Source organism: Drosophila erecta, unplaced genomic scaffold (assembly GCF_003286155.1).
Source record: "Drosophila erecta strain 14021-0224.00,06,07 unplaced genomic scaffold, DereRS2 tig00000126-arrow-pilon, whole genome shotgun sequence".
NCBI lineage: Eukaryota > Metazoa > Arthropoda > Insecta > Diptera > Drosophilidae > Drosophila > Drosophila erecta.
The window spans coordinates 14436957-14456447 of NW_020825209.1; the positions used below are offsets into that span (position 1 = coordinate 14436957).

The window sequence follows — 19491 nt, forward strand, 5'->3', positions numbered from 1 at the left end:
GTTCTTCGATAGCAGAAGTTGTATTTCTAAGCCACCTGCTTTGGTCACTTTACATACTTTGTTGTCGTCGGAATCGAAGTTGTTAACGACTGGTCACACTACAAGTTAACCGTTAAGCTAAAAGTAAATCTTTTTTAGGTAATACAAATTTCAATACTTTAGATCCAGGTATTGGTCCCAATATATTTTCGTCGTTAATTATATTTCTGTTTCACATTAGTTTGTATTCAATGTAAGCGTGTCTAACCATTATATTCCTGGTTTTTGGCCACTTTACCATTATCACCTTCGTTAGTTGTTCATTAAACAAAAAGTATACCATGTGTCCCTGAACATGTTTAGTTGGGTTTTCTTTTTTAGTCAAATGTAAACAATAAACAAAAATAACACACAAAAGACAAACACGTATTTGCCAAAAAAAAAAAAAAACTAAAAAACATAAAAGGGTAAAGACAGGAGGAGGAACACGAGTACACTTGATTCTGCAGCAGAACTCTCTGGGAAGGGCAGTTAGATCTCTTAAGCAGTTTTAGCTTTATATCCCATGAAGAATTCGCTTGATGCCTTGAATTAGTAGTGCTGCATAGGCCGACATGTACCAGAATCAGTTCATCTACTCCCGCGAAAGGCGTCGCTTTGGGCGACAGTGTCGGTTTCAGGATCGCAATGAACTGATGGTCAGTGTGCATCCCAGTGGCCGCCAGCGTCTGAAGTATATCATGCGCAACCCCTCCAATCAGGCCACCCAATTGAGCCGCCAGATGGCGCTGACCATCATGGAGACGGAGAACGTGACTCTCGAACAGCATGGAATGTACCACTACGAGGGCGGTTGGCCAAAGGAGGTTAACTCCAATGATGAGGAACAGACGCTACGGCATCGAAAGAAGGTGGAGCGCGACGATAGTTGGGGTGAGCAGGTGCTGGAGATGATACGCACCACGATGGCAGTGGCGGAGCAGAACAATACCCTTAATATCTACCAGAACTTCTTCGCGGATCTGCCGGCGGAGCTGGGACACGACATCCGGATGAGGTTTCGCGCTCGGGTGTCCAATGTGTTCCATGATCTCTGGCTGCCAGCTCGCCAATTGAGGTCCATTGAGTGGATGCCCAACAATAATCGCCAGTTTATGACCCATTATATCAATCAATTTTCAAAGGGAGAGCGACTCCGTCCCCTCACGGATGAACCGCTGGGCGAGGCAAATGGCTTCTATGTGTGGGATGTGAAGAATCCACTCAAGCCGAGGATCTCCTACGACAGCAAGCAGCCGGTGTCGTTGGCCAAGATCTGTCCCAAGGATGAGAACAACATGGTGGGTGGCTCGGCGCTGGGGCAGGTCTGTCTGTGGAGCACTTTCAAGGGCGGTCTTCCCGTGAGGAATTGCCCCTTGGAGGTGTCCCACAGAGAGACCACCTCGGCCCTTTGCTGGGTCCATTCCAAGTCCAACACGGAATTCTATTCAGGCTCCCTGGATGGCTCCATCAAGTACTGGGACACCAGGGATCTCAAGATGCCCATGCAGGAGCTGCTCCTCGAACCGGAACCGGAACTGCCCCAGTCGCGGATGGATTCTCATGGTGTGACGGTTCTGGAGTTCGAGTACACCATCCCGGTGCGTTTCATCATCGGCAGCGATATGGGTCACATTTTCGTGGGCAATCGCAAGGGTATGACCCCGATGGAAACCCTTCTGGCTCACTATCAACTTTTCGTCGGACCCGTGCGCAGCATCAATCGAAATCCCTTCTTCGTCAAGAACTTCCTGATCACGGGCGATTGGCGGGCGAGGATTTGGTCGGAAGAGGTCAAGGACAGTCCGTCCACCATGTATTTCCGGAAGGATGCACAGATTGTTTGCGGCGCTTGGAGCACGGCCCGGTGCTCCCTGTTCGCCACTGGCGATATAAACGGCGTGGTGGACTTCTGGGATCTGCTGCTTCACCACCGGAAGCCCATTCTTTCCGTGGACTTCAAGGTACCGATTGCGGATGTGGTCTTTCGGCCGGAGGGCGATCTGCTGGCCATTGCCCTGAAAAACGGCGACACTCACATCCTGACACTGGATGAGTCCATGCGACAGGCCACTGGAAAGGAGAAGGCACTCATAGCCGCTGTAAGAATCGAATTTGTAGCTCTGTTTCCGTCTCTTAAAGAGGGCAAGGGTTATAGAAACCATTCTGTTGTAACCCCTACCCAATTAACTTCATATCTTCCTGTAGATGTTCGAGCGGGAGATCGTGCGGTGTAAGCTCCTGGAGGCACGTTATGATGAAGTCCGGCTCAAGCGGAAAACCGTTCAAATGGCCGAGGAGGATCGTGCCCGGAAGCAGCAGAAACTGGCGCCCGCTCTCGAGCTCGATCCCGACAATCCCGATCAGTTTGTGATGATGATCGAGGGCGATGAAGAATTTCGCACGGCCATCACCGAGTTCCAGGACATCATATTCAGTGTGGAGAGAAAGCGCTCCAGGCGGCAGGTGATCATGGAGCGCACGATCTTCGAGGAATCGAATCCGGCTGATGAGAAGCTCCAGGGTCAGCCCATTGTGTACACCAAACCCGATCGAAAGGTTCAGACTTCTGTCAACTACGACAAGAGGAGTTCGGGAGAACCAAGAATTTCGCAAGGCTCTATGAAGCCCCAGTGAGAATATAAATTGTATTGTGTAGTTTGATGAAAAGTTTAAAGTTTCATTTAAATACAAACTAGTTGGTTTCTCTGCCAGTGGAGAACAGAAAAATCCCACCTAATGAACACATCAAAGGTGGTCACTGCGGGTCAAGCTAGCGGAACAACATTTCATCACTTTATGGAGTACTCTTTGGAGACCTTTATTACGACCAACACAATAAGCCCGACAACGTTCGCCTTTAATTAAGTAACAACCTTTCTAACAGCTAAATTGAGCTCGCTAAATCCACTTTTCATAGAGCAATTAGTTGCACTTCTCTACACGGCAATTAAAAGGAGATAGGGTACAACAAGAAAAAAAAAAAAAAATAAAAAAAAATATAATAAAATAAAAACAAATGGGAAAACCATTAAAGCTTTATCATCTACTGTGGGATAGTAGGGCGTTAAATTAAGGCACTTGGAGCTCTAGTGCTTATCGGTATCCACACCCGTATCGAGAAAATCGTTGACCAATCGCATTGCCTTGCGGGGAATCAGGCGACTGATCTTCTCCACGGCCACGAAATGGCGTGGAATCGCCGCCTCCTCCAATCCCTGGCGCTGGGCCTCGATGATCGAGCCGGCGGCCACGTCGGCGGGGATTAGCTTGAACAGCTTGGGGAACCGGTAGCGCGGATTCTTGCACAGACCCGTATCGATCATATACGGATAGATGGTAGTCAGCTTGACCTGCAAGGGGAAATCAATCAAGGGGATATCAATAAAACTGGCCCAAATGGTTATTACACTTCGCGTCATTGCGTCCATAGAGTTATTATGGGAAAGGCCCCATAACATTCAAAAGATATAAAAAAACTAGTCTGCAACTAAGACGCTCGCCTAACGAAGGGAATTAAACAGGGTGCTTGGCAAGAGCTGTAATATTTTTAATTAGCTTCTCTTTACTACCTAATAACCTTTTAATTGGACTCCAACCTGCTTATAATGGACCAATAAATGCTACTAAAAGGCATTGAGGCGGTACTTACATTGTTCTGGGGGTTCTTCTGACGCAGCTCCTCGGTGAGGGCGGACATGTAGCCACGGACGGCGAACTTGGTGCCGCAATAGGGCACCAGGTTGACCAGACCAAAGAGTCCGGCGCAGGAGGATAGGGCCACAATGCTGCCCTCGTTTCGCTCAATCATCTCGGGCAGGAAGCACTGGATGATCTGTGAAGGGAGGAGGAGATCAAAATCTTAGTTATCTTAGTAATCTGCATTAAGTATCAATAAAGTAACACTCAAAGTTGCTTACCCAGAAGTGGGAGAGCACATTGATGTCGTACATCAAACGGATCTCGTTCTCGGTGTGCTCCAGCAGCGGATGGCAGGGCATGATGCCGGCATTGTTGACCACCACGTGGATGAATCCGTGCTCCTTGCGCACCTTTTGGGCCAGTTCGATCAGCTCCTCGCGCTTGGTCACATTGCAGACGTAGCCGAAGGCCTTGCCTCCGCTATTCTTGATCTCCTTGACGGTCTGGTTGTTGGTCTGCTCGTTAACATCCCAGCAGAGGATGGTGGCGCCCAGCTTGGAGTACTGCAGGGCCATCTGCTTGCCCATGCCGTGCCCAGTGCCGGTGATCAGGACCACCTTGCCCCTGACATCATCGAGCGGCGCGGGACGGAAGAGTCCCACGACGGCTTCCACGATGGTGATCCAGAACTTGACGATCAGCATCAAGATGTCCACCACCAGCAGGACGATGTTGTAGATGTCATTGCTGTTGGCGTTGTTGCCGTCGCCAGCACTGCAAGAAATACGTATTACTATTTAACATGGGGTTTTCTTTTCCACATAGACGCGATTAACCCTAATGTGCGCTATGTGATGTAAATGTGGGCGAGCTTGTTTAGTTGAGCTCTACCTCGTGGATTACATGGTTTTGTGGAAAGTGCGTGCTTTTGCTACATTGACTTTTGATCTGGGCAGCTAGGCATCTGGGCATCTGGGCATCTGGGCATCTGGGCATCTGGGCATCATAATTATCAAGTGGAGTGAAGAGGAGTCAAAATGGGATTAATCCGGAGCCAACTCTTGCATGACCCACAGTCATTTGCGATGGCGAGTGTGCGTGTGTGCCTTATCTTACAGCCAGCGACAATCGGATGACCTTTGCCATCCTCAATTTTTGTCGCTACACTGGGAGAAACTAGCCGCTCATAGAAACAGTGGTTTGCATATTTTCGGAAACTTCTGAGCTCTTTCCCCAACTACAAAATACACTTTAAAGCACCAATCGGTTTTATGAATAGTATTATTTGAGCACTTTCACAACACATTTCAGTTATTTATCCATGATGTCATGTAATGTGGTGCGGTGTTTGTTGTCGGAAGTACTGAAATAGCGCCGGCAAAAGAGGGCGGGAATGGGTAGTTCCATCTTGGGTCAGCGTTTTTTCTCCCAACTCATGTTCTGTAATTATATTGCTGACTGCAGCTGCGTGAGATTTTGATAATGCCGAAACTGTTTCCAGCTTTTTGGTATTGTTTCAATGTGTTACGTATCGCGATCAGCCCAGTATAGCATACTGTAGTACAGTATATAGTAGACTACCAGATCGTGCCATCGACTAGGCCAGCCCTGACCATGGCCCCGGCTTCTCTCGCTCTCGCCCCCTGCACTTTCTATCTTTCTATCGCCCCGTTCCGCTCTTATCGCCGCACTTCTGGAATGCTATTTATAGTCCGACAATCGGAATCGGACCAAAATCGTGCCGAACAGCCCACCTAGATGGTTCCAAACAAATGCACAACCACTATTGGTGATGATGATATGGGTTTTTTTGGACTCGAACCAGGTCATTCATCACAAGTTGCTCAGCCATTTACCATTTAGAAATATTTCCGATTTGCGATTTTCCGATTTTTTGAACTTGAAACTTTGTCACTCACAGCTTCCAGGTCCATATAAACCATTTTTCCCATAATCCCCCCGTAAATTCCAAATGATCCTTGCACAGTCATGGTTGATGGTCAATGGCTGAACACAATCTTTGGTCAGGGTTTGCGGGGCAATTTGATATAGTTAAACTAAGTCGGACGAAGGTGAATAGCGCTTAAGTGAGCTGATCCAGATTGCACAATGGTCAAAGGTTGCCGCGATCATCATCCATATGGATGGTTTTTGGCATTGGCCAATTGATCTATAATGGGATAATAATGGGCCGCCAATTATCCCATCGAGCTGAGTAACGTACATAACATACATTTGGTACTCATTGAACCCTGCTCCCAGTCTTTGATTGTAGACCTTTACCGATAAGGTCTGATCTTATCGCCGGCGACTAAAATATTGCACTACACGCTGTTCCATAGTTCCATTGATAAGATATGTTAGATGATTCGTTTTCACACTCTCTTAAGTTTTTTTGATTTGATACCAACTGGTAGCTCTCTGTTTCGGTGATTACTCACCTTTGCGTCACTTTCGACATGTTTCCTGTAGGGGATTATATTCTGCGAGGATCGTGTGTATATATGTAAATATATATACGTATATAGGAAGGGATCGGAGCAGCCGGAGCAAACCGTTAGCGGCTGTTAACGAATACGGACTGAATATTCAGCAAAGTAAACACTACGCACCGTACCGCCACGCCGGTCTTATAAGTTATTATTTCAAATCTACTCACACACACCAGGGCAGGGGTTTTCAGATACTATATGGTACTTGTACAACACACTACTCGTAGATACACGCTGCTTGCAGCGACGTCGACCGAGACAGCGGCGCAGGCAGAGCGTTCTATAAACACGACTACGACATATGTTCAATGGCACTGCCATTCCGATTTATTCCATTACAATCCGATCCGATCTATATGGAACGACATCCGTGGAGTGCAACGGTTCACCCGGTTTCCATATGAGTGGTATGGTATGCATACGTTCATGTTTTTTTGTTAGATAGCAGCCGCCTGTTTGTTAATCGGGGTCCGATAATAATACCCTAGTCACATATGTGTCATGTATAAATACACACAGCCAGAGGGAGTCTGGCTCCATATCGCTCAGATACTTAGGCAGATGAGATACAGAGATGCGGTGCCAAAGCCAAAGGTGGAAAAGGTGCCAAAGTGTCAGATGCACGTCGCCGATATAACACAAAAGCTTCGCCTGAACAATATACGCTTTTAGTTAGATGCCCAGAGCACCTAATTCTCTTCATCGCTTTTTTTGACCAAATCGTATGCGGAGATAAGCACTGCGGGATGATCTTTGGTCGCACCGAAGTTCAGGAAACCGAAACCTATGTACACCACTTGCCAACACACTTGAATATAAGGTATTATGTTATACAAAGATTGTATTACAGAAATCCTAACACCTTTGCTAGCATTATTTTAAATTCAATGGGTATGCGTTTTCCTAACTGTGCACTACGTGACCCCTGAGACATTCGAATTAGATTGCGATTAGATAGTGGTCCTTACTATTTGCACAGCAAGTTGTCGGCTCAGCATGATGAATCACTTTTCAGTTGGAGGATTGGGTCGAAGTATGGCGCTGAACCCATACCATATCGTCCCAGTAGAACCCAAACTTAAGAAGATAGGAGTGGGATTCCCAAGGCTGTTGGTAATACATGTATAAAGGTGCCAATTGTATATAAGCTCATTTCATCAGTGGTATTAGTAGCTGACCGATCATCCGTAATCGCCAGCTAGCGTTTCTATATATTGATTTATTTGCCCAGGTTAAACGAGGCTTCATGTTTTCTCTAAAGGTTTGCAACCTTAATCATTCATAAACAACGGGCATTGCATATATATTTTACAGCTCACTACACAAATGAATAAATAGACTTAAGCTATTAAATCGAATAGAGATTTTAAAAAGCTGTCAGATTGATAGACTGATCGTTACATTATCTGTAATTTATAAATGGTAAAGGGCATTAGTGTTACTTTGCTTAGATTTCAAAAGTAAGGTACATACATTTATTTCTTATGGGTGACACTCGAGCATAATTTGAATAATGGGAACCAAACGCTTATTAACTTTATCTCCATCAAGGGCGCATTTTCCTTTCCGGCTACTCGAACTTGGTCACCTTTTAGTCACTCCGGTTCGTCGTCTATCCGATCCGGTCCACCTTCCACTCGCCAGATCGGTATGGACGCCATCTAGATATCGGGTGCCCGGGGAGCGGGAGACGGAGACGGAGGCGTAGCGTAACCCAATGAAACAAAACAATTCCGAATAGAACAGGCTTTGGGCGTTGCGTTGCATGAATGCATTCAATAGATAAACAAGATTCGTGACAATTCGCTAGTCGGCTTATGTATCTGTATCTATGCGGTTATAGTTGTTCTGCTGTAGATGCGGCTGGCTAATCGAATAAATTAGCTCACATTACCAGACCGGTTGACTGACTGACTGACTGACTGGCTGACTGACTGACTGGCTGACTGCCTGGCTGGCTTATTGTTTCACCCGAGGCTTGCATAAATATGACGCCTTGACGGCTTATCCGCGGCATCCATCTCAACCCGCGCCTCCATCTCGGGAATGATCCAAATGTGGATACGTGGCAATTACAGGTTTGCGACTGCAAATTGCACCCCAGTCGTGGGTCGGGGTCACTACCGAGTCAACTGGCCACCGCAATTAGTCTTAACAGCATCCGCGAATCGAACCCGCTTTAAGTCTAGCTATTTAATGCGCTCACCAGTTCAGGTGTCATGCATTATCGTTTATCGTGTAAGTGATTGGCTTAAAAACCTTTTAATAAATTCGCAATGACAATTTATTTATTTCGCAATGACAATCAATTTTGGGTCACCAATTTACTTAAGACTTCTGAGATAGTTTCTGAGCTGCAGATTAGTTCCTAAAACTGATGTAATATTTCATTCAGCACCATCCAACAAATTCGAACCATTAATAAATATTCACTAATATTATGTTACATTTTATTGGTAGATTAGTTTAACAAGTTGTAAGGTATTAAGATGCTGATCACACCTGCAGCGTTGAGAAGAAGGAAACCACTGCGCTATCTGTGGGAAGACACTGGCCAAAGGCCTCGATTAGCAATGGTTCAGCTGTGACCGTGCCCATAAAGTCTTCCAGGGATACCTGAAAACCAGATCATTAAACCTCGATGGGCTCTTACAGCAGGATCCACCCACCTTGCCATCCTTATCCAGGTCGAACTTCTTCAGCACAATCTCGACTAGATCCTTGACGCCCTCGTCGGGATCTTCGTCCTGCGGCTGCTTTATCAGACAGTTTCTCAGCAGCGTGAACATTTCATCCTTGGTAATGAATCCATCCGTATTCAGGTCGTAAACCCGGAAGCAAAATGCGGCCCGTTCCGCCGCAGTGCCGCGCAGGAATGTTGAAAGTCCAATGAGCCAGCCCTCGAGACGAAGGGGCAAGCCCTCGTGGGCCTTGTCCCAGCTGCAGAAGATGCGCTCCATGAGGATCTCCTCGGTGACGATGTCGAAAGTGCTGTGCAACAGTTCGCGGAACACAATGCGATCGATGCCCTATGGAGAATGGCGTAAAACGCATTGCGTGGTTGTGCATCTGTGCATACTCACCTCCACGGCGGCATGTGGCTTGGCAATAGCTGCACTCGAGGAGCTGGAGGCCAGCGTCTTGGCCGCATACTGACAGTTGGACACCAGCTTGCGGTAGATGCGGCACAGGGCGTCCAGCTCGTCCCTGTTCGGGCGCCAAGTGGCAAGTAGAGTTCATGATGCACTGATGCACTGTATATGTATGCAGCGTATGTATATTTCACTCACTTGGTAAAGCGCGTCTTCTTTCGCAGGCTGTCCAACAGCTTGGGATTCACTTTGCCGCTCAGCTCATCCATCCTCCGTTGCCGCTGTTGCCGTTTGTTCTGCAAAGCAGCCGCGGCGGCTTTCGACTGCTGGTTGCTCGAGTTGCGCTTGCCGCTGGCAAGGAACACGGATACCGTTTTCAGTATCGTTTTGTTGGCATGTAGTGTGGATCTACCGACGCCAGTGGTGCCTCCAGTTGCTGTGGGTGCCGATGCACCACCACCACCACCAGCACCAGCACCAGCACCACTCCCACCGCCACCAGCCGTTGCCCCGCCATCCCGATTGGGTGTCGGTGTTGGCGAACGACCCTTGCCAGCGCCCGCCTTTCCTGCAGTCAAAAAAAAAATGCTCAGCTTTACATGGGTGCGTGTCTCCGTCTCCGACTCCGTCTCTGCCTTTGTATGGGGCTGCTACTTTATGTGTCAAAGTCGACACGCTCACCCCCGACTCTGCCGCCGAAATAAACTCCGCCTTCTTGCCAAGCTTAGCCAGAAAAGCCCTTCAAGCAGGCGGATGTGGAACAGAGCAAACAAAAGGCATTTGCCTGAAATGCAAATGCGCCTCGCCTGCACCGTCCATAGCCCATTCATGGCCCACCAAATGGGTAATAGCGTTCACATTCGGCCCATAAATTGTTTCGGCCGGCTATTTCGATTCAAATGCACTGAGAGAAACCAAAAGCAGGGCACTCAACTTCACCCATTGGTGCAGAAGTAAGCAGTGATCATATAGTTGTTATAAATAGCTCACATAATCGCATACCGAAGCTCACAACGATTGGACTTTTATTATAGTTATTATTAATCCAGTTTCGGCGCAGTAGATGTGTGTAAGATATTTTTATTTGAAGTGTACTCATTTACCTTTGTGCTCACTTTGATTTCAATCTACTCTACCACCAAACTCCTCCCTGCCTCGTTTTGTTGTGTCGTGCCTCCTTTGAGAAAAAATGTTATTATCTTGTGATTACCCATATAAGTGAAGGAGCATATGGGGGCCCGTCTGTCTATGTCTATCCATCTGCCTGTTTATGACCGCCTGCGCCCCAGACACTATAATTTTATTAGCATTTTCATTTGCTCCATTGGGGGACTGGGTCTTGGAAATGGAAACAGGGAAGCGTGCTGGTATCGGGCCCTCGAGAACAGTCTGTCTAGACCCATGTTCCCATGTACGGCATACGGTTTCGTGTAATTTGTTGATATCGGTTGCCCGGTTGCCACACAAACCAGTATATGGGCGCACCCAAACTTGAGCGACCACCTCTGATGGGGCAAATAAATCAAACATCTTTGGACCTGGCAGTCCATCAACGGATTGCAACCGGCGCCTCCGCTCAAATAAATGCAACACATACCCCCAATTACATATGACTGAGGACATGGACGGGCTTAGTCTTTGGCTGTTCTTTTGGCCAATCCCTCAAATTGCTAGCCGTGTGCTTCAGTCGCGATTGGCAAGCCAAGCGAAGGGATCTACTCCGGGAGTTTTACAACTTTCTAATTTGAAACTCATTTTTAAATCGTAAAATTCAAAATGTAGGGTTGGTTATGGTTTGTATATGGGTTATATTTCTTCATTGGGAACCAATATCCAATGGCAGGTGCATATCAAAAACTGACACCGTTACTAGTGCATTAAGTAAATAACCATTTTCTATTGATTTTTACTAATACATTGCCAAGATTCTCTATACATTGCAGGCAAGTTGGAAGGTGAAGGTATTGGCTTTTCCATGTGGACGCAATATACCTACATTACATCACAGATGGACGTGCCACCCACTTTATAGCCTTCTCCGTGAATTTCAATGGACTTGAGTTTTTGAAGCGACTCTGTCCTCTTTGTTTTGTAAACCTCAAATGGAATTTAGCCTGCAGTGCCGACAAACAACTTGCGTTCAGCTATTTCGCAAAATGGGGGCACTTTGTGGGTGCGCTGCAAAGTATGCTACAGCAATTGTCGAAACGCCAGGAGTAATTACTGCACACACAGGCAAAAAAGCAACGAGTGCACACACACACACACACACACACAACGAGAGACACGGAATGTTGTTGGTTTTTGTTTATAGATCTTTAAAGTAGATACCCATGTTCTGCTGGCTCCTGGGCGCTTTAGCTGCTGTTGTTGTTGTTTTGATTGCCCGATTAACTCCACGCAGGAGCGTTAAACCGTGTCCCTCGGCCCTTGGGCCACAACAAAAGGGAAAAAGGCGCTGAAGGAATCAACAAACGTGGCACTTTCCACCAGTTTCCAAGGCGTTGACAATCCGCAGGCATTGTCAGTTGGACTAGGTAGGGAGCAGAGAAGCCAAGGCGCAAACTGGCCCAATGGATGTATGGGGCGGTACCAGGCGAATAACCAACTATTGACAAAACAAGGCCAAGAAACGGGCGTAACTTTCTTTTCTTTCGTTTCCTTTTTTATTTGTTAGATTTCACTTGTTTGTAACATGTTTTTTTTTTATTTTTTTTTTATTTCTTTACTCATTTTTTGTCCCCTCTCGTCCATGGGGTTTCATTTCCATCTGAATTCGATTGCTTGAATTACGTTTTAATTATTGTGTATCCTGATAGATATCGGTTGAGTGTGTGTGTCTGTGTGTGTCACTTATATACAACTATCGGATTACTCATTAATTCTGCTGTTAGACTTAGGCATTAGTATTGTTGTAGTGTTAGTACATAGTACAGTAGATCGGTAATGTCTAAATATCTGCACTTTCATTTGATTTCACTTAAGAACACGCCTTCTAAAAATCCCACCCTCTTTCAAATTTCATTCCACCGGGTTTTCTCCAATTTTCCAATTTGATTAACAATTTTAAAAGCGAGAACGAGGGAGAGAGATGACATAGAGAGAGCGAGAGAGAACGATAAATGAAGCAAATGTGGTGTAAAGGCAAAATGTATTATAATAAAAAAATATATGATTTTGGCTTAAACACGGGTGACATAAGTTAGACATAAGAAATATTGCATTTAATTACACGATCAATTAGAATCCTATTTTAAAATATTACATAATAACCGTATAATAAGATTAATTAACAAGAAAAAGAACTGCAACGATTATTTTGTCTGTTCCACGCAATCGTCTCCAAGCGTTTCCTTTAGGATTTATCTTGGCTTTCTATTTCGTTTTATATAGTATCGATCGTATTTATCTTTTGATATTTTTTTAGGCAGGGAAAGTACTGCTAAGTCAGATGATTTTCTGCGGTGTACAAATTTCTTCACACATATATGCAGACAATTAAAATTCACGGCTACAATTAAACAGAACAAAACAAGGCAAACATATAAAGTACATATGAGAACAAATAATCCGCAATTTGTTGATCGATTTAAGCGGAAAATGAAGAGATTTCCGTTCCTCTAGTTTGTAAATTGGATATTGGGTTATCGTCGTGTGGTATTTATGTGGTAAGGGCTTCCCAAAAACTTATGTTTGATGGTGGTACTTGTGTTTACGATACGTTTTCTATCAACTTGTTACTCCATTGCTAAACTCTAAAGAACGAGCATCGAAGTCTGTTTAATGCCAGATCAAGGCCAAAGCAATTTCACATCATATTTCGCATTGCATGTGCACTTACTATAACCATTTAAATTGCGCTTGCATCTATGCTTTCATCTTTGTTATCTGTATTTTATCGGTTTTGTTTGTTTGTGTTTCTATTCTGTTTGTTTCCTTTTTGCTCTTATCCGTTCCATTTTTTTTTTTGTGGTCTCTATATCTGCTATGATCTGTTACGATCGTTGCTCCAATCCGTTTTGTTATCAGCTACTGATGGCTAAACTAAGAGTTTTTAAATCTTGTTTTTCTTGCTGCTTACATTAGTGTATATATATATTTTATGTATATATTTATATGTATGTGCGTGTGTGCGCAGATCATCACACGCCATCATCGAATCACTTTCTATCTTAAAATCCAATTATCATTTATCAATTATTTATCAATGTATATATATATATATATGTGTGTGTATATATATATTGTTGCTTGTTGTTCCATCGCCAACTGAAGGGGTATAGTGAAAGTGTATGTGAGTGTGTTTGGTTGGGGAGATTGGGTGGCAGGAAAATGGATTCTCGAAGCATTTGTATTAGGCTGTTGTCAGTGTTAGTGTTAGCGGTAGTTCCGTAGGCTGGCGGTCCAACCGATATTATAACTCCATGTCCCTGGCCTCATCCTCACTGTAGTCGGACATGCTCGACTCGCTGTCGCTGCTCTCCCGCTCCTGCTGCGCCGCCCGCAACGCGTCCTCGGTGGCATACCGCTGCACATAGTCGGCCACCTTGCGATGATACTCCTCCGGCTCGTGCAGGTACAATGCGGCCGCATCCCGATTGAGCGGATCGACCGGATTGGGATATGTGAGGAGCTGCGGCAAGAACGACTCGAAGATGTTCGATAGATCGTACAACGCCGTCCAAGCCTGATTGATCACATCCAGGCACACCGTCCCAGAGGACTCGTCAATGTTCGGATGGTAGATCTTGTTCACAAAACCGATGCTCGGTGACTTGAAGGGATAGTTGTCGGGCAGGTAGACGCGCACCTTCCACACGCCGCCCTCGTAAGGCGTCTCCGTTGGACCGAAGAACTTGACGTGGAACTCGTTGAGGCCTCCCAAGATCGTCACCTCGTGCTTCGATTCGATCAGCTTGATCACATCGTTGTCCATGCGTCGCTTTCCGGCACTGGGCGAGGACATTTTGTTGCTTTATTTGGGATTGTAGTTGCCTGGCTTTTGATTTGATTGGTTTGGTTTGATTTGATTTGGTTTTGGAGTGGTCGTCTCCTCGTTGTTTGTCACTAAGGCTAAGGCGGTGTTATCTTTGTTATCTATATGTTGTATGTTTAATGTTGTTCCGTTTAAATATTGCTATTGAGTTACATCCGCTATACGCTTCCGGTTGCCCAGCTGCTGCTCCGCCAGCCACGAACTGCTCCGCATTCGTCAACTCTCACTGGCACCGTCCAGAGCAAAACGGGAGCTATCTGCAATAACAATTAATGGACACAAGGATAAGCAAGGTTATTCAAATTACAGATAAGTCAGGTTAGGTCACCTAAAGCAAAGAGACATCGGAAGTGTTGGAATTTGATTCGAATTTTTAATTACAATTTAGTTTTCTTAGTTTATAATTTTTCTGAATTAATGCATTTAAAGATATGAAATAAAATATTTTTTTAAAGGAATAAATACATTAAATTAAAAAGTGTCTCTGACATTTTTAATGTGATCCCTTTTAAAAATATGTTCTCTAGGATATTTACATTTAATTACTGGTAAATTTATCCCGCAAAAGTGCAACTTAGTCAATTGGCACTGTGGCGCCAAGGCAGGGGATATGATCTGGCGGAGGTCGAGTTACCTTCTGAGTTATCTATATGCCGTATATATATTTATATTCATGGTTATGTAGGTCACCAGCGAATCTCTTGCTTTTGCACACGTACACATACATACACACAGAGAACATGCACATGCATACTTGGCCTAAATGAGGAAACTATGTCAGCAATCTGTGACGTCGTCGCCCAAATCCACCCACTCCCAATCCTGCTTTCTCTCTCTCCAGCTCTCTCGCTCTCTAATACGTCATTGCCATTTGCAAAAATCGACTTCCTTCGAAACGGATTTGCTCAGCGGACTTATGCTACATACTTTCAGGAATACCGTTATGCTCTATCCCCCCACATCCCATCTCTTTCTTCCATTCTCACCCCATTCACTTGCTCTTGGCGATTTCGTTTCAATTTCAATTCCGTTTCCCATTTCGTTGGGCGGGGGTTTGGGTGCTAGTTGGTTGGTTGGGGGTGGCTGTTGTTTTCAAACAAGCTCAGCTGTTTAATGTTGTTGCTCAAAAGTCACGGAGCAGAGAGAGAGAGAGAGCCAGAGAGAGAATACAAGAGAGGCATCTTGAAATCAACAAATGTACAGTGGGTTGTGAGAAACTTAAGTAGATCAGCTACGTAAATCAAAGTGATTTAGGCTTCACAGAGTTATGAAAATGTTTACAGGAAAAATAAGCGTTTTTAAATTTATAATTTTATAATGTTTATAAATGTTTGGGGTTATTTCGATTGACCCCACTGTGCCCCATTCTATGGCTCTCCCTCTCTCTTGACTACTCTTCCACTTTTTGGGATGAGCTAATTCTGCTGTTACTGCTGTTACTCTCTTGTACTTTGTCAAGTTGTTATAAGTGTGTGTGTGTGTGTGTGTGTGTGTGCACGGCTCCCCTATCGCCCCCTATCTCTTTTTCTCCTTATGGCCACACCATATCAAGTCTTTCCGTTTCTGTCTTTCTGTGACGCTTTGGCTTCGTTAGTTTAACAAATTGTGAAATTCTCCTTCGATTTCTGTGTGAAGGAGCATTACTGTGCCTGTTGATGTTGCTTTTTATTGGCCTTACTGTACGCAATAAGCGGGGTAATACTGTTTCTCGTCGCTGTTGTTGTTGTTACTTGCATTGCTTTTGTGCAAGCCTCTTGAGTGGAAGTGTGCGTGTGTACTTTATGCCTCCACATGGAAGATCAGCAAGCAACAAAGTCAGCAGCAGCAACAGCAATAACAAACAGAATAATAAAAGTCAGCTGCAATTTGACGCTTTTGTTGTTGTGCCTTGCAGAAGGGTTTCTTCGCACTATTTAAAAAAATATGAATGTCTTCATTTTTAATATCACCATTGGCATCACCATTAAATAAACACACCACACTACTTATCAAATATTTAAATTTAAACTTTTCGCCAATATATACATATAGATATATATGTCGTATTTTTTGAACATTTTTATTTACTTGCAACTATTGTTGTGGTTTTCGACGACGATGTTTGTTGTTTCTGGCCCTCCGTCTCCCCTATGCACATAAATCTGCCCACATATGTGTGTGTTTTCGTTTTCGCTCGTTTTGTTGTCTACTTCAACTAGTTACTGAAAATTAACTGGCAACAGAGTTTCGAGCCCCCAAAGCAGAAAGCAGAAAAGCAGCGCACGTTGGAGCACGCGAGCATCTGACGGCAGCAGCGACGCCAGCATAAAGTAGAGAGCGACAATCGGGAGAGCAAGCGCAAAAGAGAGAAGGTTGGTGGGGGGTGGAGGAGGAGGAAGAGAGGCGGAGAGAGATTGCTGAGTGCAGTACACGGGAAAAACTAAACTGCGCTTCAATTTCAAATTTCAAAATATATTTGCGGATGCCAGCTCTCGAAACTTAATAAATGCTTAAAAGTATGTAATTAAATTGTAAGACAAGTATTAAAATAGTTTCCGAATGCAAAAACATATTAAGAACTTTGGAATAGAAACAAAATGTAGTCTGCCGAATACATTGCATACTGTAAGGCGAAGAGGAAAACGTTTTGAAATTGCCAAATATATGTAAGTAATATCTAAAATGTTTACTATTTTATTTGTTTGCTATTTAAGCTTGAGATTTTAACTTTTATATTGCTCTTTTCTCTTAGTGTAATGGGGTTCAAAGGAAAATCATAATAACAAAGCGACGAGCAACAACAAATTGGACGAAAAGAGAGCCCCTAAAGTAAAGCAAAGCACAGCAAGGCAAAGAAAAGCTATAATCAAGGACAGCGACAGCTGTCAAATGCAGCAAAGGCATAGCAAAGCCAGAAAAACAAGAAGCTAGAGAACGAAATGAAACGGGAAATGGTAATAGGGGGAGGGGATGGAAGGGGAAGAGAGAAAGGGGGGTGGCTAAAAAGCCGAAGTGGCGATGCCCTTCAAAATTGCACACATGCCGTTGACTAAGTGTGTGTGCGTGTGGAGCCTAGCAACAAAATATACAAATACACATGCCCAAAGCAATTGAAGGAGGAGATTTAACGAGGTCAAATGCAACGGTTAAACGAAGGGTTTGAAAGCAAACTCAAAATCAAAGTCAAAAATTAGGAAGACATCTTTGTGGATTTGGTTTTTGTGTTTTTGCAACTTCCCCCCACACATGCATACTGGGTCATTGACTGCACATGTGTGTGCGTGTGTGTGAGCTGGTATGGGAGAGGGGCAGAAAATGGTTGCAAATTGTTTTTGTATTTTAAAGCATTTAATTTATTACTGTGCTTTCACGCACACATTTAATTGTCCGTGCTGATAAGAATTGAAACGCAAAACGGGGGGAGAAGCGAAAACACAACGCAATAAGCAGGCCAAAAGTAAAGTGCGTAGTTTTCGGGTAGGCGGGGTAGGGTGATGTGCAAAAGGGATGACAATAGCACAACAAAGAAAAGATTGCAACTAAACTAACGGGGGAAGTTATAGAGATCCACACATATGCACTTTCGTAGCTTAGGGCTCCCGACCAACGGTGAATTGCTGGAAACAGAGGTCAATATGTACATATGTAGCGATTGGAAGTTTGATTTTGAATTCAAGGCAGCCGAATGCGAAATTAGAGAGAGAGCGCAATGGGGGCTGTGGGAGCCAAAGAGAGATGGTAAGCATTCACAGCTGTGCGGGGGTCAAGCTGCCATTGTTGTTGTTGTTCGTCTATAGCTGATGATGTTGTTGTCGCACTCTACACACACGCTCACCCACACAATCATGCATTACACATTACACACTCGCAAATCTCCGGGACATATCAAAACGCAGTAATTCTATTTTTCATCAAATAATTATACATACACACACATATTCCGTACCTTTTTGCTTTTTTATTTTGATTTCTCTCGGTGTGTGTATATTTGCAGTAGTCTTCCGTTTTAGCTGTATTGTTGTTATTGTTGCTCGTGGGTGGTGTTATTGTGGGCTGACGGTCGCCGTCGATTCTTACGCTTCGATACTTCTCCACATTCCCGTTTAATCACCGTGATTCCCTGTGCATTTTCCTGGACTGTTCTCCTCTAATTACTTAATTAATTTTGTTTTGTTTTCCGGAATATGAAAGACTTGGAAAATTTGTGGTGTGACCAGTCTCACAGAGTGTGACCATCAATAACCGTTAAAATATACCGAAAAATTCTTAAAACATACCACTGAACACTATAGTGGTGCTAAGCATCGATGACCACAAAGTCGGGTTTCAAACCAGAATTATTCCGCAATCAATTTGCACATATGCACATTAACTTTTAAATAAGTATAATAAAGTATTACGCTAAATGAAAATGTTGTGAAAAAAATTAATGTTAAGCCCGTAGACAGTATACTTGAATTTTTGTATTTATTATTTTTGTTTCTTACAATTGTAATTTCGTTCCGTTACATTTTGAATGCGTTTATTAAAACTTGTAATTTGTTTGGTTTTCTGTATTTAGGATCTCTATTTCGTGATAAAAAAAATGAGAGGATAACAATCTTTTAAATTATCTCTATTTTCTTGACGTAAAACTTGTTTGTTTTTGTTAACGTAGTACTTTTAAACATTAATTGTTTTTATTGCAGCTTCGTGTACTCTTTGCCTTATTGTTTTTGTTTTTTTCTTCTTGCAAATACTGAGAGTGTTGTTTTAAATTCAAAATCGAAAGGTACAATTCGTGGCTAATATTGGATTTTAGTTTCTGATTTATTTTAGTTTTTAACGGTTTGTAAATACTCCTATTCGTTTTGAAACATTGCAAATTAAATTCGTTCATGCATCAGCGCAGCTTTTCTGAATTTCAATTTCAATTTAAAAATTAGATCCATAGAGGCATTTTTGAATAGATCTTTTAATATCATGCTCATACGATTTGATTAAAATTGGTTTCTTAAACAATATAACAATGAGAATCTCTAAAACTTAAAATCAAATTAGATCGCAACAGTTTATGGGGGAAACCACACAAGAATTGTAGGAAACCACAAAATGCAGAATTTTATAATTGCCCTAACAACTGTTTAAATTCAGGCTGAAGCGAAGTTGAATTTTCTTCCTAAGCTATAGGCAGTGTTTTCTAAACCACTTTTTGTTAACTAGAGGGCGTGAAAACCTAAAAAATGTATTGCTTTTGTTAAAGTGCCTTTAATTAAAGTGGAATGATATCTGG

At 43.7% G+C, this 19491-nt stretch overlaps 4 protein-coding genes across 5 annotated transcripts; 1 reads left to right on the forward strand and 3 right to left on the reverse strand.

Moving 5' to 3' along the window:
- Nucleotides 1-31: 31 nt before the first annotated feature.
- Nucleotides 32-2688, forward strand: LOC6551736 (dynein intermediate chain 3, ciliary). Its single transcript, XM_001978571.3, has 2 exons — nucleotides 32-2120; nucleotides 2227-2688. The coding sequence occupies exons 1-2, from the start codon at nucleotides 594-596 to the stop codon at nucleotides 2653-2655; spliced, it is 1956 nt and encodes a 651-aa protein (XP_001978607.1). The 5' UTR covers nucleotides 32-593; the 3' UTR covers nucleotides 2656-2688.
- Nucleotides 2689-2810: 122 nt separating this feature from the next.
- On the reverse strand, nucleotides 2811-6288 carry LOC6551737 (17-beta-hydroxysteroid dehydrogenase 13). Its single transcript, XM_001978572.3, has 4 exons — nucleotides 6102-6288; nucleotides 3939-4434; nucleotides 3671-3853; nucleotides 2811-3371 (listed from the first exon to the last, which is right to left on the reverse strand). The coding sequence occupies exons 1-4, from the start codon at nucleotides 6119-6121 to the stop codon at nucleotides 3108-3110; spliced, it is 963 nt and encodes a 320-aa protein (XP_001978608.1). The 5' UTR covers nucleotides 6122-6288; the 3' UTR covers nucleotides 2811-3107.
- A 2287-nt stretch (nucleotides 6289-8575) lies between these two features.
- LOC6551738 (EF-hand calcium-binding domain-containing protein 1) lies at nucleotides 8576-11829 on the reverse strand. The gene is made up of 5 exons (XM_026981633.1): nucleotides 11576-11829; nucleotides 9443-9812; nucleotides 9236-9359; nucleotides 8822-9181; nucleotides 8576-8768 (listed from the first exon to the last, which is right to left on the reverse strand). Exons 1-5 carry the CDS (start codon nucleotides 11577-11579, stop codon nucleotides 8649-8651), a joined length of 978 nt encoding a protein of 325 aa, XP_026837434.1. The 5' UTR covers nucleotides 11580-11829; the 3' UTR covers nucleotides 8576-8648.
- A 64-nt stretch (nucleotides 11830-11893) lies between these two features.
- On the reverse strand, nucleotides 11894-18494 carry LOC6551739 (ubiquitin-conjugating enzyme E2 H). 2 transcript variants are annotated; one of them, XM_015155094.2, is made up of 2 exons: nucleotides 18166-18494; nucleotides 11894-14497 (listed from the first exon to the last, which is right to left on the reverse strand). In XM_015155094.2, the coding sequence occupies exon 2, from the start codon at nucleotides 14208-14210 to the stop codon at nucleotides 13659-13661; it is 552 nt and encodes a 183-aa protein (XP_015010580.1). In that variant the 5' UTR covers nucleotides 14211-14497; nucleotides 18166-18494; the 3' UTR covers nucleotides 11894-13658. The 2 variants fall into 2 exon arrangements, with proteins under 2 accessions (XP_015010580.1, XP_015010581.1); XM_015155095.2 differs by lacking the exon at nucleotides 18166-18494 and adding an exon at nucleotides 16308-16544.
- Nucleotides 18495-19491: the final 997 nt, after the last annotated feature.

Bases quoted from the DNA above. Each gene is read 5' to 3' on its own strand.
- LOC6551736 (XM_001978571.3), top strand. From the start codon at position 594: ATGTACCAGAATCAGTTCATCTACTCCCGCGAAAGGCGTCGCTTTGGG. The intron at 2,121-2,226 runs GTAAGAATCGAA...ATCTTCCTGTAG, and splicing joins AGAAGGCACTCATAGCCGCT to ATGTTCGAGCGGGAGATCGT.
- LOC6551737 (XM_001978572.3), bottom strand. From the start codon at position 6,121: ATGTCGAAAGTGACGCAAAG. The intron at 4,435-6,101 runs GTGAGTAATCAC...TATTTCTTGCAG, and splicing joins ATGTCGAAAGTGACGCAAAG to TGCTGGCGACGGCAACAACG. The intron at 3,372-3,670 runs GTAAGTACCGCC...TTCCCCTTGCAG, and splicing joins AGAAGAACCCCCAGAACAAT to GTCAAGCTGACTACCATCTA.
- LOC6551738 (XM_026981633.1), bottom strand. The intron at 9,182-9,235 runs GTGAGTATGCAC...CATTCTCCATAG, and splicing joins AGCCACATGCCGCCGTGGAG to GGCATCGATCGCATTGTGTT. The intron at 8,769-8,821 runs GTGGGTGGATCC...TCTGGTTTTCAG, and splicing joins ACCTGGATAAGGATGGCAAG to GTATCCCTGGAAGACTTTAT.
- LOC6551739 (XM_015155094.2), bottom strand. From the start codon at position 14,210: ATGTCCTCGCCCAGTGCCGGAAAGCGACGCATGGACAACGATGTGATC.